A 17,241-nucleotide genomic window follows, 5' to 3' on the forward strand; every position below is an offset into this window, starting at 1 on the left:
GACTCCAAATCAAAGTGCAAATCATATACAACTCAAGAACTACATTAAATAAAAAGAAACTATTGTTGGTTTGATTACTAAATGTAATAAGAAGAACAATCATTAGGTAACGAACAAAGTCATGGATCTGATACAATAATTTACAGCAAACTACAAAACCCTCAATTCTAACCCTTCAAAATTACCTGAATATGGAGGTTCTGCAGCTACTGAATTCCTGGTGAACTAACAAAGGTAAATAACATGTACATAGCTGAACAATATGAGATGTATGATGAGACAAGCCATTATAAAAGAATAGCCAGTCATCTCTCTTTGGATCCTATGAACCAGATTATTCACAAGAAAAAAAAACAAATCAAGCATTTATCTCTGAATTGCACTGGTGCTCTCTATGGCAGCTTCTTCTATTCCAGAACATACCTGAGCAACTCGTTCTATCAACTCTCTGCTCTTCCATTTTGTCCAGCTCGTTTGGTGCACTCTGTGAGCGGTGAGGGGATTGTGCTTGTGTTTCTCCCCGGGGCTCATGGGATGGGCATGGATCATCATCACAGGTGCAGGAGGGGATGGCAACAGAAGGGAATGGACTGCAAGTGAGTGGACAAACAAGCTCGGAAGAAACTGCAGCCACACGGTTCTTCCGAATCTCAGATCTACAACCTGTTTCTGGTGGCTCCACACGAGGGTGAACAATGCATGGATTGCAGAGGCTGAGGGCAAGGTTTGGCTTGAGCCCCTTCACTGGGGAACTAGCTAATTTAATAAATGAGACTATCCCATGTCGACATAGAGGGCAAGGAATTGACCCAGGTGGGCCTAACATTTCAGATGGGATATTGCTGGTTGAGCAAAGATAGAGTGCACACTTCACACAGAGTTCATGCCCACAGCCTGAAGAGTAAAAAAAATATAAGGAAAAAGCACATGTTATAAGATGAGACCTTATTTATTTTAAGGCATAACACCGGACAGAAGCATTAGGATGGGAGTTACTATCCACAAAAAATTTAGATCTCATTAAATTCTGTTACAATAGATGAGTAATGCAGGCATAATGATTGCCGAGTACATTAGAGCTATCTTTCAGATAATGGAATGAGCTTGCCTGGGATATTTGAAAGCTTGATTCATCTGTTGATACCATCTAACTTGGCTTTTCCTTTTTAACAATAGTGATGCTTTATATAAGGTAAAGTAGAATTCTAAATACTGTAACATTCCAATATTTTTATGTTGCTAGCAATACTTCTGTGGTAATTTATGCAAGGCATCACAAATAAGCATTCCAGGCATACAAAAGAACCCAGAAAAGCAAACTTGTTTTGAGCCCCATTCAAAGGAATTGCTTCTAGAAAAGGAGCCATAAACATGAAGCCTAAGAGATTTCGATCATTAAGTTGGACAGAAAATGGTATCTCTCAGTGGAAATCAGCATGGTTTGAAGGTGGATTGAGCTGTGCATCTGACTAAACAGAGTAGCCCTGCCTAACCTGAATTTGAAGCTAGTACTCAATTTAGCATGAGATTTCATGAAACATATCACACCTGGCGACTCTCACAAACAGGTTACTGCCTGTTGTCTTATCCATTATTAAGCATGACAAGACATCAATTTTTTTTTAAAAAAAAAATTGAAACAAAGAGACTGGTGAGACAGAAAGTCTTGGATACAAGGGAAGAGGAGCAGAACGAAGTGGAAAATAAATATAGAAATGACAAGGAATTCCTGCAATTCAATGTCAAAGAACTATTTCGTCCTTCTTTCTTTATTTCTCATCTTCCATTGTTTATTTGAGGGAATTGGACTACTTTCATTTTGTGAGACAGGATAGTCAAGGGAATTCTGCCCTTTAGATTACTATCCAATAACAGATGACTAGAAAGAGAAGGTAAAAACTTTTTAATTTCTAAATTTATAAGGATAACAAGAATTGTCTCCCTCTTCATGAAAAGAAATTCGAGTCAGCTGATTCTTAGGAACACCATATTGAGGTGTGCCGCCAAGATGATCGGATTCAAGCCACCAGACTGCGGAAATCTTCCCAAGCAGTCAGAATTTCTACGATGTCTGGAAATTTTTCATTAATAATGCGGACCCTATATGAGTTTAAAATGACATAAACATTTTTTTCTCTTTCAAATGAGGAAAAGACCAAATGAAACAAGTTGTCATCCAAAAGAAACTTAATAGAGGTTCCTTCACTTCATGCCAAATAACTCTATCAACTCCTTCAATAGAAACAAATAATACAATAATACAAATAGCATGGACCAACAATCCAAAGTTTGTAACCTCAAATGCGATGGTTGTTAATGAATACTAAATAAGACATGTCACTAGGCATCACCATCTTAAATAACTTAGAACAGTACATAAAAATTAAAATAAAACATTTGCTTATGAGGTCTATGTGCCCTCACAAACTAACATTCTAGATTACCATGATTGTCATCGCCATCCATTTCTTTTCAGAACTGCAATCCCTAGTATCATGATAGACCTACTCCATGAGCAACCACCTCCATCCTCTACCAACACGGATCTCCCCAACCCTTCATCATGCCAAAATCAAAAGCCAATGCTGCCATAACAATCCTCTGGAATCAGAATCCAACTTCTGACATTGCCACCATCAATTATTAACTGTGACAGCAACATTTAACACTAAACCTCCAATATCAAGAAGTAACTTGAATCCTCGATCACCACAAACTTCTCCCCTGCCCCATTAACCCCCCTCCACCAAAACATCCCCCTTCTTTCTATCAAGAGCACAATAAATTCCCTAGATGATCTTAACAAACACTGTAAATTGCTCTCCTCCACTACATCTATTTGGGTTTGCTCATTTCCTAGATGATCTTAACATTTTTTTATAGCATTTCCATCATACCAAGCACCACAAACCAATTAGACTTCCATTCAGTGGATTCTAAATTTAGCAATGTTTTGTTCAATGAGCTGATGTTTTGCAGAAAACCAAAGAGACCCTCACCATCTAATTAGATCCACTGGTTTCCTCTTACTGGTGTTTCTTCCATGCTTTTTATGCATCAAATCCTAGTGCCTTCTTCACATGGGGTTCATTCTTTATCCATAAAGTTCTCTGTTGTCAACAAAAAATAGAGCTACAAAATCTCTTAGCAAATCAATGTTATATGATTTTACATGAGATACTTGGATTAACCAAACAGGTTTTCCATCACTACCTAACCACGGTTCTCTCACTGCTACAACTCATTGCAGATCTTTGATTTTTATACAGCATGATATAATGCTGCTCATATATTCACATACTATATTATATCTACTAAGAACTATTTTATTTTATTAAAGAGGATGGGTGGGGGAGCACTGTCAGGGTAGTGTTTATTCATTAATGCACAACTTTGGAGCCGTACGCATTAATTTTTCAGTGTTGTAGTCTACTTACTGTTTTGGTATCTTAACACGTGTACATAATATATTTGTTATTATGTTACATATGTTCTGTTTGTTTTTTTGTCACCATTAGCATAGCAATTAATGTCTTAAATGCTTTTGGATTTTGTCTTCCAATCTATGCTTATGAGCATGTGCTTTAAGTATCTCTACAATTGAGGAAAAAAGGCTTACACAATGTGCTCTAATTATCATGTTCATCATTAAAAGGACATGACCATTTGCCACCGCTAGTGCCATCATCTGCTGGCAGCTGTATTTCATCTCTGATGTGAGGCAAAAATGAACCATATCTCTTTGAGGTGGATAAGTCAGATATCTCTACAATACAAATTTTGATAGTGTACATTGCTACAAGTCTACAACATGGATCACACATTTGTTACTGTTGACCTACTAAGGCTAAAGCAAGTGAAAGAGGAGACAAGATAATCCATGATTTCAGTGTTGTAATAATCAGGTGGAGGTCTGGGAAGGGACAGTCTGAGTCTTACCTTCAGCAGCTACACTGCAGGCCCTTTCCAGACATACAGCACAGAGATCACCATCATCAGAAGAGGCCGTTGAGGATTGCAACCCACACTCTCTGCAGAAAGGTGCCAATATGATGGTTATTTCTATGCATGCATCATTTAATGGATACAACAGGCAAACATAGATAAATCTAGATGAGTATTTTTTTAGAAATTTTATTTTATCTGTTCTCAAGAAAGAGATACTTGATTCAGTACTTTCTAAACAGTTGCTCTGACTATTTCTGCATGTCATCAGTAACAATTTATGTCAACTTGACCACCATAAACTAGTAATGTTTAGAAATGCTAGAGATTACCTGCCATATAACCCACTCAGTTCACCGGTTCTATGCAGAAATTGTTGATCATCTGAGGGCTACATAGGGCCTTACTGACACTGTCTACCCCTACTGTACTACATTGATCCCTGAGTGCTACATCGTACCAGTGAACTAAGAGGTGATATGGTGGGAAATTAGAAGCAATACTGTAATGCTTAATGTAAACTTCAGTGGCAAACAGAAAAGAGAAAGACTGATCTAGGCTATATGCTACTGCACCATTAACTTGGGCATATTCTTAAAATAGAACACCAAATCTGCCCTTTTTTTTTCTCTAGAACACCTATCTCTGCTTCTTAGTCTCTTAATCCATGCATTCCACACTGGACAGCTATGATCTCCGATCTAGATGGGCTTAATAAAGAGGCACCTAATCCACTACTCATGCTCCCCGATCCATTGTTCACCGATGCCTGACTGCCATATGTGTAACACTAGATCGATTGCCACCATGGTACTTGATCTGCCTTCTGTGCTACACCCATTCATCCTGATCTGTATATATTACATAAATTTTCACCACAGATAAGATATGTGATGCCAGATTCAAATGGATGAGATGTGCATGGATGGCAGTTAAGTGTCCAAGTATCATTGGTTTGAGAGAAACTTTGAAAGAAAGAAAAGGAGAGGAGACAAAATAGTGTGAAAAAAAGCTGCTGGAGATCAAATTTAGTACCAAGTCCTACAAATTAGACCAGCTGGGATTAGATTATTCCAAATTAGTTCAAAAGTTGTTATAGTAACTAAAAGTAGGAAATTCAAGAACAAAAAAGTGGGGAAACTGATGGTGGGTGGGTTGCTAGATGACTTCCCAATATGCAGCTTTTATGAAGACTCTTTCTGTTACCATTTATTTCTTTTTATTTGTTTATTTATATTTGCTTGGCTGCTTGCTAAACTAATTGTTCTGAATCTTCTTTGCAAAGGGAACACCATTTTCCTATGTATTAAAAATTGAAGTAACATACGATATATTTGACCTAACTGATCAATTGCTATTAAATACAGACTCAAGAATCTCCAAAAGAATATAAATGATATTTACCATATTATGCCATCAACTATTTGGCACCATGATCACCTGAAGTTGATCATTAATAGGATTGAGGTACTCATTAACATAAAAATCAAAACATTAGAGAATTTTCTGATAACTGTATTTTTGACGTTTGCCAGCATCAAGTCACTTTGTTAACAATAACTTTTTATGTTAATGAGTATCCAGTTTCTATCAATCATCAACTTCCGATGATTATTAGAGAATTTTCTGATAACTGTATTTTTGACATTTGCCAACATCAAGTCACCTTGTTCATAAGAACTCAGCATTTGAATTCTTTTGCATTTACATGTGAGTATGACAATAAATCCACAAATTGTGCAACTCAATTTGAAGCTAACATGTACCACTAATGTGGAAGTGACTCTTGGTCCCAAACCTTTGCTCCGTTCCATAATTGCAGTTATGCTTTTGGCAGACTACAGACCAAATGGAGATGATTATAAGTAATCCAAATAACTGAATCAAGCTTATAGAGTCAGACCCAGACTCAAAGAAAAGTGCCAATTGAGAAGATAAGCCAGGTTTTGATTCAATATTAGGCCCTGAATCTCAGCACCCCCTCACAGATTGAGCACAAACTTCACTCATTATCTTATGTAATTTTCAAGGCTGAAGGGATGATAAAGGAAAGAGATGAGTACATAAAGGCAAATTTCAATGAACAAGACAAGTCTTGTCAAATTTATTTATGTTGAATTATAAGATTTTTCTTGTTCATGCATTTCCATATCAGTATTATTCTTTGTTCAGAGTGAAGATCTTTAAAGATGATTAAAATCCTGAATTCCTGCAAAACAACTTGAGGTATCAGACAAGAACCAACCAAGTTATCAATCATGATTTTTCATATACAAAGATGGATTTTTTTATGCAATTCAACCCTCTTTGCTTAAAGAAAATGATGAGCAAGGATATTACAAAGATGCAATAATTTGTTTATATTGTTATCATTCAAATGCTTCCTAGTCACTTTCCTCTCCAGCCAACTCACCAAATTTAGAGGTCTGGATACTTTCAAAGTGTGAAAATGATCAAGTCAACATGCATCCTATGAAAATGGAGAAAAATTGTCGTTTTCACGACCACTTGATGTGCAGAAAAGAAGCAACTGAAATATCTGGACTTTAGTTAATAGATAATTTGTTGAACTTAATGATGCTAAGCAGTGAAAGCTTTTTAATAAATTTATTAGTCATGGCTTGGAAACATTGGTTCGCATCATCTTTGTGCATGCTCTAGCACTTCCAATGAGGCTCTCTTTTCTAATTCAGCAAGATATGCACCATAAGCTGGATGAGATTTCAGATCTGGTTTCTTAAAGCTCCAATTCACTCAGTTCAGATCTAAATTCCTGAACCAATTGTGAAAATTTATTTAGCTTTGTAAGTATGCATGTACTTACACAACCTTTTGTATTTCAGCCATTTAGGCTGGGCTTGTGTACTGGGAGAAGTTGTCATGAGGATCATATCAGGAGCGCTTCCCAAGGATGAAACAGAAGGCATCAAGCTAGCATGATGTTTTCAGTTAATCAAGGAGGATTAATTATGCAATCTACAATTTTGAAGGGACAAGATATATGCTGAGCATCAAATCTAATCTAATCAAAAAATGGAAGCATGTTCCGCATCAGATAATACCAGACAAATAATCTTCCAAAATGGAATACATAACTGAGGTGGATCTAAGGGTATGGCATCCAAAGGCAAGGTTCCCCCAAAGATCTGAATGTCCATATAATCTCCTAACACAGTTCTAGGTGGCTCCACTTTCTCAAAATTTATATGGTAGTCTCTCTCCTGAAAATGCCTGCATGGTTCCTAATTTAGTTATTTTCACAAAAGGTTGAACTTGAAGAGTCAAATGTTAGATTCTATAGAAAATTACTAAGCAAACCTAACTGATATCGAATGTGCCATAATAGTTATAGAAAACTGTGATGACCAAAGATCTTGATTGGATATTCAGCGAATCCCCCAAAGCATATTAGAAGAACCTGTATTACAACCTCAGCATCCACAGACTCCTTTTCACTCAACCCATCTCATGAACTAATATTTATTTTATTCCAAGGAAAGCTCTTATTCCTAACCATGGCATCCATTCTTCTAGGAGGGGCTAATAATTCCATTGTCCTGTTTACCAGATTTCAAAATGAGCAAAATCGAAAGGAATGATATATGATATTGAAAATGATTACTAGTAGAGATGGAAACAAAAGCTCATTTTGCAAGCAAAATAAACCATGTCGGACTTTAAAGCAAACGAAAATAAGGAAATGCAAGACTGGAAAGTATTAAAATTTTGAAACTAAGAGAAGACTTGGCTACAATGTTATCAAGATCACTTATATCAAGCAACCAAACACCCCATCAAAATTCCAGGTAGGCAACTGCCATAAGTCTGCCAGTTTAACTCTTTCAACAAGGGATTATGGTTGATCAGGAAGGAAACTAGAGTGGGGAGGAACTCACAAAGGAAGAACATATATTTTTGGCAGTGCAGGGGATTATTTGGCTGCAAAGAATATAATTGAATTTATTTGAGGACTTCCAACAAGATGCTGGGTACAACTAAGAAATATAGCATCAGATTGGTCATGGGAGTTAGGTCATTACATATGACTGGGGCAAACATAAGAAAAGTTTTCCTGATTCATAATACAGGAAGTTCAACATTAGGAGTGGATCTGAGAGTAGATAACAATATGTTCTGAATTCTTGGATAAAGCAAACTATTTTGCCTTGATGTATGGGCTATGCTACAGAAGAAAGCCAAAACAAATAGCCTCCTCTACTCATATTTTAAGGCTGGACAAGATGGTTTTGTTTGTTCTGAAACATATGCCCTCATATGTCCCACAAAATGGCCCGGGACTCATTCAAAATATACAAAATATTGGAGCGAGGGTATAAAATGCATTAACTATGACATCATGGTTCTTCTTGGTAACTTGATAATTGTTATGCAGGATTGGTACCGTGCATTGCAACAGGAAGAAAGAAAAAATAAAACAAAAAAATAATCAAGTACGTGGATCAGCCAAAAGATTTATCTCCACGAGGCATGCAAGCTTCACTATGAAAAAGAGAAAATTTACGAGAGAAGATCACACTCTCAATTCTTGTACACCAATCCCTCTCTCAACAAAAAGCTCTCCCTCACAAAAGTTCTCTCTCTAGGAGACCTCTGAACCCCTGAAACGATCGCTATCCGCTGCCCGACAGTCTGCCTGAAGCCCTTGCTTCTGCTCTCAATTGGCGCTCCTCTTCAGAATCTGCTGCCTGCTGCCGGACTCCTCAGGGTTCTCGGCCGACTGCTCACTGCTACCACCGAGCCCTCTGTTTATCCACAAGGATTTTAAAGACCTCAGTTCGAGCTCAGATCAAGATCAGACTCCGATTGCAACTGAAAAAACCTCCCGACCGTTAAATCAGGCCACTGGAGCACTCTGATCAAACCGCGCACGTCAGCAATTGGATCGCGCAAATCTGTGCTGTGGACCACCTATAGATCGGGCTCGCCGTGAACCCGACCAATCCATGCGCCAAAAACTCTGTAGGCCTCTAAGCGGTCCATGCCTCGCCGTGGACCGCGAGAAATGCCTCCAAAAACACGCCGGTCCACCATGGACAGCGTGAAACGCCCCTATAAATGGGGCGTCGGTCCACCGTACCTCCCATGGACCGCGGTACACCAACCCGCTCATTGGCTGGGCCTGCCTACGCACGCCGCGCTCGTCCGCACTAGGCCCGCGCGCCCGCGCACTACCGCTCGCGCTCGCTCCGCTGTCAAGCTTAGCCCGCTCAACCGCGACTTTTGTCGGCCCGTGGGCCCCCCGACGATCCGTGGATTGTACCAGCCTTTGTGCTAATACTCTCGCACGTATCTTTGCCGTCGGACTCCGTTTTGACTGTTCTTGGGCTCGTTGGACTCCGTTCGTCATTCTGAATCTCATTCTGAACTTATTATGGATCGAATTTTGAGGTATTTTTCTAACAATCTCTACTTCGACTCGATATTCGATCTCCTCCTAACTCTGAGAGCTTTTGAATCTTCTCGCCCCATGCCTGGGGCAAACGCCTGCTGATCATGGATGGACAAATATGGGAGTCGAGCTAGGCTGCTTGATCCCATCTCCGTCGTATGCTGTGCTCCTTCTGACCTGAGATATGCTCGGATAGCCTCCTGTGGCAATAGAAACTTCACCCTATGATATCGCCTCTCATCCTCTCAAGTCTCACATCTCATGTCCGATCCACCTCCACTTCGCTCCAGGCTCCTCCTGACTCCTGAAGCTCCACCTCACACTGGACTCCCCACCAGATAGTAATATTCTCTCATCCTCTTCTTTTCCTTCAATATCGTCCTATCACCGCACAGAACCTTTAGAATTCCTCTATCAGCTCTCCACCTGTAGCCGATCGAATCCATCTGCTCAATGAGATAAGATTTTCCTGAAATCGGATTATATCGGACCTCCCTCAATCTCTTACTACACCATCATGTGACCTCCAACTGACCGTTCCGATGCTTTGATCGCACAGCTCGATCTATCCAGCAGATGAACAGTGCCCTCGCTGCTCTTAAAAATCAAACAGCTCCTTTCCGCAACATACATGATAGGTGCATGCAGAATTTAAAATCCACTGCTAGGAAGAAGTAGATACCTCATTAGATATCACCAGACATCATCCTCTGACTCGCTACTGACCGTCGCTACAGTAGCCGTCGTCCGATCTTTTCGTTGTGGGCAATCTCTGGCTGATACCCCAACTCGTCGCATCGATAACATCTGATTTTGCTCAAGTCCATCGTCCTGGACTTGGACCGCCCTCGTCGCAATCTCCTTTGCTCCATCTGCCGCTACCTACTCCTCCAAAAACTACCAAAGCTGAGCTGCCATCGTCTGAGCTCGAAGCTGGATTTTTCTCCTGAAAACCTCGTTCTGAAGAATCGCCACGATGACCTCGTCCATCTTGATGGCGCTCTTTCTCACTAGAAGAGCAGTCACCAAGAACTCATACAAAGGGAGAAGCGATGCTGCAAGACCAACTCCTGATCTTCTCAACTTTCTCATCAACGTTGAGGAGGTTGATGAGGATCTTCTGAAAGTGACTGAGATGCTCCTGCACGCTCTATCCCTCAGTCATCCACATCGGTAGAACTGCCTCCAAGAAAGAGAGTGCTAGTGGGGACTTCATCATGTATAACTCTTCGAGCTTCGACCACAGCACCATCGGAGAAGTCTCGTTAATACATGAATCACCACCTCATCCGCTAGGTACGAGCGGATCGTACTCACCATCTGCATCTGAGCCGCCTCTAATCCATCACCTCCATGATAGCCGGTATCTCCTCACACAAGAGAGTATCAATCAACTCTTACTGGATGAGCACGTCCTTCAACCACACTTGCCACAAGGAGAAATTGCTCTTTCCATCAAATCTGTTGATCTCTATCTTGATTGAGCTTGTCTTCTCCATCTTCAATCTTAATCACCACAGCGCAACCTGCGCCTGGTAATGCCTCGCTCTGATACCACTTGTTGTGCAGGATCCGATATCACACGTTGCAACAGGAAGAAAGAATAAACAAAATAAAAAAATAATCAAGTACGTGGATCAGCTAAAAGACTCGTCTCCATGGGGCATACAAGCTTCACTATGAAAAAAAAAATTTACAAAAGAGATCACATCCTCAATCCTCGTACACCAATCCCTCTCTCTCAACAAGAGACTCTCCCTCACAAAAGCTCTCTCTCTAGGAGACCTCTGAACCTCTGAAATGACTGTTGTCCGCTGTCTGACAGTCTGCCTGAAGCCTGCTTCTTCTCTCTGTCGGCACTCTTCTTCAGGATCTGCTGCCTGCTGCCAGACTCCTCATGCCTGCTGCTCCTCAGGATTCTCAGCCGACTGCCCACTGCTACCACCGATCCTTCTGTTTGTTCGTAGGAGTTTTAAAAACCTCAATCCAAGCTCAGATCGGAGATCAGACTCCGATTGCAACTTAAAAAACCTCCCAATCGTCAGATCAGGCCACTGTATCACTCTGATCAAACCGTGCGTGTCTCCAACCGTTGGACCGCATAAATCTATGCCTGTGAACCACCTGTAGACCGGGCTCGTCGAGAACCAGACCAATCCGCACGCCAAAAATCCCGTAAACCTCTAAGCGATCCACACCTCATGCGTGGATCGCGAGAAATGCCTTCAAAATGCACTGATCCATCGTGGACCGCATAAAACCCCTGGAAACGGGATGCCGGTCCACTGTACCTCCCCATGGACCGTGATACACCATCCGCTCGCTAGCTGGGCTGGCCCGCACGCCCGCCCGCACGCCCGTGCCCGCACGCTACCGCACGCACTTGCTCCGCTATCGGCCTGGCCCTCTCCGCCACCGCCTCCGTGGCCTCCGGACCCGTGGGCCGTACCAGCTTCCGTGCTGGCTTCTCTCGCGCGTATCTTCGCCGTCTGAACTTCATTTGGGTTGTTCTTGGACTCGTTGGACTCCGTTCGTCGTCCTGAACCTCGTTTCGGACTTATTGTGGGCCGAATCTCAAGGTATTTTCCTAACAATAACTTCTTATGATCTTCTATATTTACATTACTAACCAAAACAGTTCCAGAAGTATTCAATATATCTATGAACTTAAAAAATCTTGTTACTTGATATTAATATATCAATTAATGTGAGTATACTGATATGCTTGAAAATAATTACGGCAAGTTAAAAAATTTGTTTAACTTGTTAGGAGCAAACCATATATCTATGGCTTAAGAAGGTGAGCAATGGGCAATGGGATCATGGTCTGAAATTTTGGCCCCAAGGCATATTTGTTCTGTGAAATGGAAGATGAAGCTGAACTAGCTAGATTCATTGTTGACCCATAATGGGTAGTTTCAAAATAAGAATAATCATATATACGCACATGCATACAGGTTCCTCTCGCCTGGAAGATACATGGAACACCTTCCCAGTTTATACATGGGTCCCACTCAAAGCACAATGCACACGGAGCCTATGTGAAGGTTAGGAAAGACAGTTCAAAAGGTGTACAAGAGAGAAACAAAAAAGAAAATGAAGGTTCAGCTCTTCTTTTGAGTTCAGTCTGAGGACTTTTGTATGGACACATTCTCTCGAATGCTTCTGGACACATAACTTCAAAGGTGTACAAAAACTAACCAAATTGGGCCTTGGTTTCACACAATTATGGCTCGACTGCTTCATTTAATTACCATCAATTCATAGCTTTCGGTAAACTGCCTCTGGATTCTCCGGCTTTTGTTTTTGTTACTCTATGAATGTAGATGCAGCCAACTTAGAGCAACAGCAAATATCCATAATTTTAATAATTAACACAAAATGTATGGGAGTTGTAATATTTCCTGATGAATTGCACCAATGTCACACTTTTATTCAACTTCAGATGTAGTTTATTTGGCAACTCTAGTATTGTGCATTTGCACATGAAGCAAATGAGCTTTCACCGTAAGTTGCTCAATGATCAACCTTTTTATGGACAAAGAGGAATGGATCAAGTGACTCTTTTTGATAATATATGCAAAAGAAGTTGCTGATGAGTGCCAAACAAACATGATACATGACAATAATGCCACTTTTCAATGACGCTGCATAAGCAAGACGGCTTATATAAATGACAGCCATTGTACCTTGCTATGTTGAGAATGCTCATAAGAGGCAAGGAAAGATAATTTGATGGGGGAAATGTTGGAATGGTTGAAACAGAATTTGGTGATAGTAATGGCTCCAGCCAATCACGTCCCCATGTCCTAGCTATGTCAAGTGGAAGCCATCTAAAAAAACAAAAAACCAAAATATGATTGTCTTAAGCATTAGGAAAAAAAGGATCCACTTGTAAGAAGAAGACTCGTAGTTAGTAAGCCTTATTAATAATAATTGACAAAGAAGGAATGATTACCCATTGCAATTTAATGTCAAGCTACTAGCACCTCTAGCAAGAAGTATCTGTACAAAGAAATAGCTTCAAATCAAACAGCTAAACACAACAAAACAAACCATGCATCCTTCAGATAACAGAGACGATATTTTACATTTATGTTCACAGAAAGAAAAGTGCAAGAAGATTTACCTGGCAACATTTAAGGTTCCCTCCACAAGCTGCATAATGCAACGGAGTGCTTCCAGCCCCTGCCACATCCATAAGACTAAGTAAACCAATAGCAACCAATAACTGATATATTAAAAATTAAAGAATACCTATCAAATTCATTGTTGAGCCATAATGAAAAGTCACTGCCGAGACATTGGCACCTAAATCAAGCAACAGCTGTACACAATCAGAATACCCATTTAGAGCTGCCATGTGGAGAGCTGTAATGCCACCATCTGCTGGCTTGTTTATGAACCTCGAAAGCACACTGCAACATAAAGACACCAGTCAGCTCTCATGAAATTTTTTGATACCAGGGCTTGTTAAGGCATCATGTAACAATTAAAGCAAAGAATGACGCACAATTGATCGTGTTTACGCCCGAAGAGGAATCCGGGCTGCTGCCCTTGCTGCCGCATTGTCGCCACCATCCTTGGACAAAGCTGCCAAATCATAGGGAGCACTCGGGACAAAGTCGGCAACTAGCAGCCTAATGCATCTTACATGCCCATCGACTGCGGCAAAGTGCAGCGCTGTCCTGCCGCTCAGGTAGTCTGCTCTCGTAACCTTCAAATCTCACAAACGATTACTCAAAATCACTCCAAAAACTAAATTAGATTCTTAACCTTCCGACCATAAGAGGTAGAATCCGAAGAAAACTAACACATTCATGAATTCATACATACATTGCTCCGGAAGAGCAGCAGAGTCTGCACCACTTCCCAGTGCCCATGCCGGCATGCTTGCATCAACGCCGTCTTCATCATAAAATTACCAAAAAAATCACAACACCTTAAGAATCCAAAGATCTAAAAAGAGGATGGTTTAAGATTGATGGGCAAAAAGAATCGATCTTTAGACACCTGGCCGCAATAATTCCTCGAGTTCACCTCGGCGCCGTTCTCAAGCAGCAGCATAACGATCTAATCAGACGATCGACGGAACCAAGTCAACAAATGGTTTTGAAAAGCTCAGAAAGATCGAAACTTCTATGCAAGAAAGGGAAAAGAGGAGGGGACCTCGTTGTGGCCCTTGGCGGCCGCGAAGTGGAGGGGGGAGTTGAGGCCGCCGAAGGTGGAGTACTTGGCGAGGCAAGGGTTGAACTCGAGCAGCATCCGGGCCTCGACCAGATCGCCGTCCCTCGCTGCCGAGACCAGCCGCTCGCCGGAGGCGGAGCACCCCAGCGAGTTCCCCATTGGATCCCAGCCGCCGATCGGATCTCGCTCGGCCTCGGCGGCCGTGGCTTTATAACCGACAAGGGGAAAGAGACGGTTTTAGCTTCGCCTCCACGGAAGGGCTTTCTCCTTTCTGATGAACGAGGGTACGCGGCCCCCGCTCGGCCACCACGTCTGTTTCGGCGACGGCGGCCCGACTGCTGAGATTAGAACGGTGCGGTAGGCAGGGGGATGTTGTCTGGAGCAGTACAACAGGAGCAGTAAATTATATCGACTTCGGACGGTGGTAGGATTTTTGTGTTTGTTCGGCCGGGATTTTGGTCTTGGTGCAACAAGGGGAGGAGGTGGTTGAGGGTTTGATTTTGTGGGACCCGGTGGGGAGGTGTGGGGGGTGGGAGATGATTGTGTGTGTGCGTTTCGTTTCATTTCGGGTAAAGCACATGTACTGCACCATATATAACGTGCATTTAGGAGGAGGTAGGAGGAGTTGAGTGGACCCAAGTTTTGGATTTTATTATTTTACAAAGCGAGACAGTTCTAGATCACAGTAATCCATCATCCTATGAACACATTTTTATTTTTAGGTTATTTACCTTTTTATTTAATTCATCCATGTGAGGAGCTAAATTACGGATATAATTTTATTAAAGGATCTAAATTACGACTACAGTAGCACTTCACTGCGAGACCGAGGGTCATAAACAAAGGCTAAACATTGTAGGTGTCATAATAACAGAATCATTGGTAAATAGCAAAATCAATAGTTCCACCATGGTACAGAATTATTTTTTCAAAAAGATCCATACTATCTACAACGGGAGCAATATGAATTTGCCTGCAATTTTGAAGGCATTTCACCTTGTATTGTGTTGTGTGAGGTATATTGTCCAAGAGGGCAGCAATAATGTTTCCAGCAATTTTGGAAGTAACCCATATTTGGCATGGAAGAAGAATATTGTCCATTAATGTGACTTTTGATTACAAATTGGAGTCTAAAGTGGTGCAAGGCACTTGTTCAAAATCCCAAACTTTAGACAGATATAAGATGAACTAGTTCAAGATTTTTGTTATGGTAATCATTGGAATTCTAACTTTTCCAACCAATTTCTTTCTTGATTAGATCAAGAAAACTTCTATACAATTCAATGCAATAATTAGAGACAGAAGGGTGGGGGTGGGCTATAAAATTTAAATTGCCATTTCCCTCAAAACATAAATTAAATTAACATATATCTTGATTTGGTATTATTTCCTTTAAATTTAAAACATGGTTGATAATTGCTGCATTTGGCTATGCAAGGAACATCGATCTCCATATAATGGTTGGTTTTCACTAGATTTGGATTGTATCATTCGTATGAAACAATGATTGTTCTTCTTTCATGATGTGAATTATTAGATCATGCTTTTCGCAGCTTTCAAAGCTCCCAATCTCTTTCTTCTATCTGTCAGCATAGATCACAAGACATATATCATACTTTGAAAGCTGTGTAAAATATGATCCAATACTTTATATCACAAAAAAAAAAAGATCAACCAATTCTTTAGAGCAAAGCATACAATCCACACCCTTTTTTTCCTACCATATTGAAACTTGCATTTTCTTTGGCTGAGATTCAAAGAGGTTTCTTTTTCGTATTATTTTTAAATTTTGTTTGTTTCACATAATATTGTTTAATCAAAATGTGAAGTCTCTGGCTATCTCTAGAAAGCGGAATCTAAAACCAAATAATTGATCATATTATATAAATGGAAAATGCTTGGCCCCAACCTTGGTATTAGGAAACTGCTTGAACCTCATGTCACAGGGGGATCGCTTTACATTAGGCTCTGCACATGAATTGCACAACCCATAAATTGCATTGGTCCCCTCTAACATTTGCCAAGGATATTTTTTCTTAGTAGCAGGCTTGGCCCCATGGCATTGCTCTAAGTAATATATCCCACGTCCCAATTATTCGGTTACAAAAGAATTTACTGTGCATCTGCATGATTGAAAGAAACTAAAAGCACGCTATTTGAAATCCAATGACCCACTTCCCAATCCTGAATAGGCCTTTGATTGGCCGCAAAGGATTCCAAGCAGCAGCGGCCAAGGTTTCATCACCAGCTTACCAACTGGTTAAGCAAAACAAACAAGCCAGCGTCTCCGATATCCACCGCTGATTAGACAAGAGTGAGATGAGATCACGAACCACATTATAATACCAAGATTCTTGGATCTATCTGACAGAATTATGAATGTTGGGTAGGTTGGGTGGAAGGCCAGTGATTGTACCAGTGGGGTTGTTACTTCGGCAAGAAGCAATATCTTGTGAGCAAAGCAAATATGGAAAAAAGAAAGGGGAGGGGAAAACAAAAGCTGTGGGACACAATTCAGTTCTGAGTACTTACGGAAAGAATAAATTAAAGGAAAAAAAAAAAATCTCTGTTGTTAGTTCCAGTGTCCTGTCGATAATAAGGTGGCATTTATAAAGTCAAAATATATAACAAGTAGTTTTTTTTGGGAGAAAAATATATAACAAGTAGTTGATGAGCACTTCATTGTATAAATTTTCTCT

At 40.7% G+C, this 17,241-nt stretch overlaps 1 protein-coding gene across 1 annotated transcript; it reads right to left on the reverse strand.

Annotated features, from left to right (window-relative positions):
* Positions 1-198: 198 nt before the first annotated feature.
* Positions 199-14,894, reverse strand: LOC105043420 (probable E3 ubiquitin-protein ligase XBOS33). Its single transcript, XM_010920959.4, is given in 11 exon segments — positions 199-894; positions 3,940-4,031; positions 13,045-13,188; positions 13,314-13,360; positions 13,485-13,543; positions 13,613-13,773; positions 13,869-13,901; positions 13,903-14,072; positions 14,192-14,263; positions 14,369-14,428; positions 14,525-14,894. Coding segments are annotated over 11 exon segments (1,551 nt in total). The 5' UTR covers positions 14,702-14,894; the 3' UTR covers positions 199-358.
* Between the last annotated feature and the right edge of the window lie 2,347 nt (positions 14,895-17,241).

This window comes from Elaeis guineensis, chromosome 4, assembly GCF_000442705.2.
Source record: "Elaeis guineensis isolate ETL-2024a chromosome 4, EG11, whole genome shotgun sequence".
In the NCBI taxonomy this organism is placed as follows: domain Eukaryota; kingdom Viridiplantae; phylum Streptophyta; class Magnoliopsida; order Arecales; family Arecaceae; genus Elaeis; species Elaeis guineensis.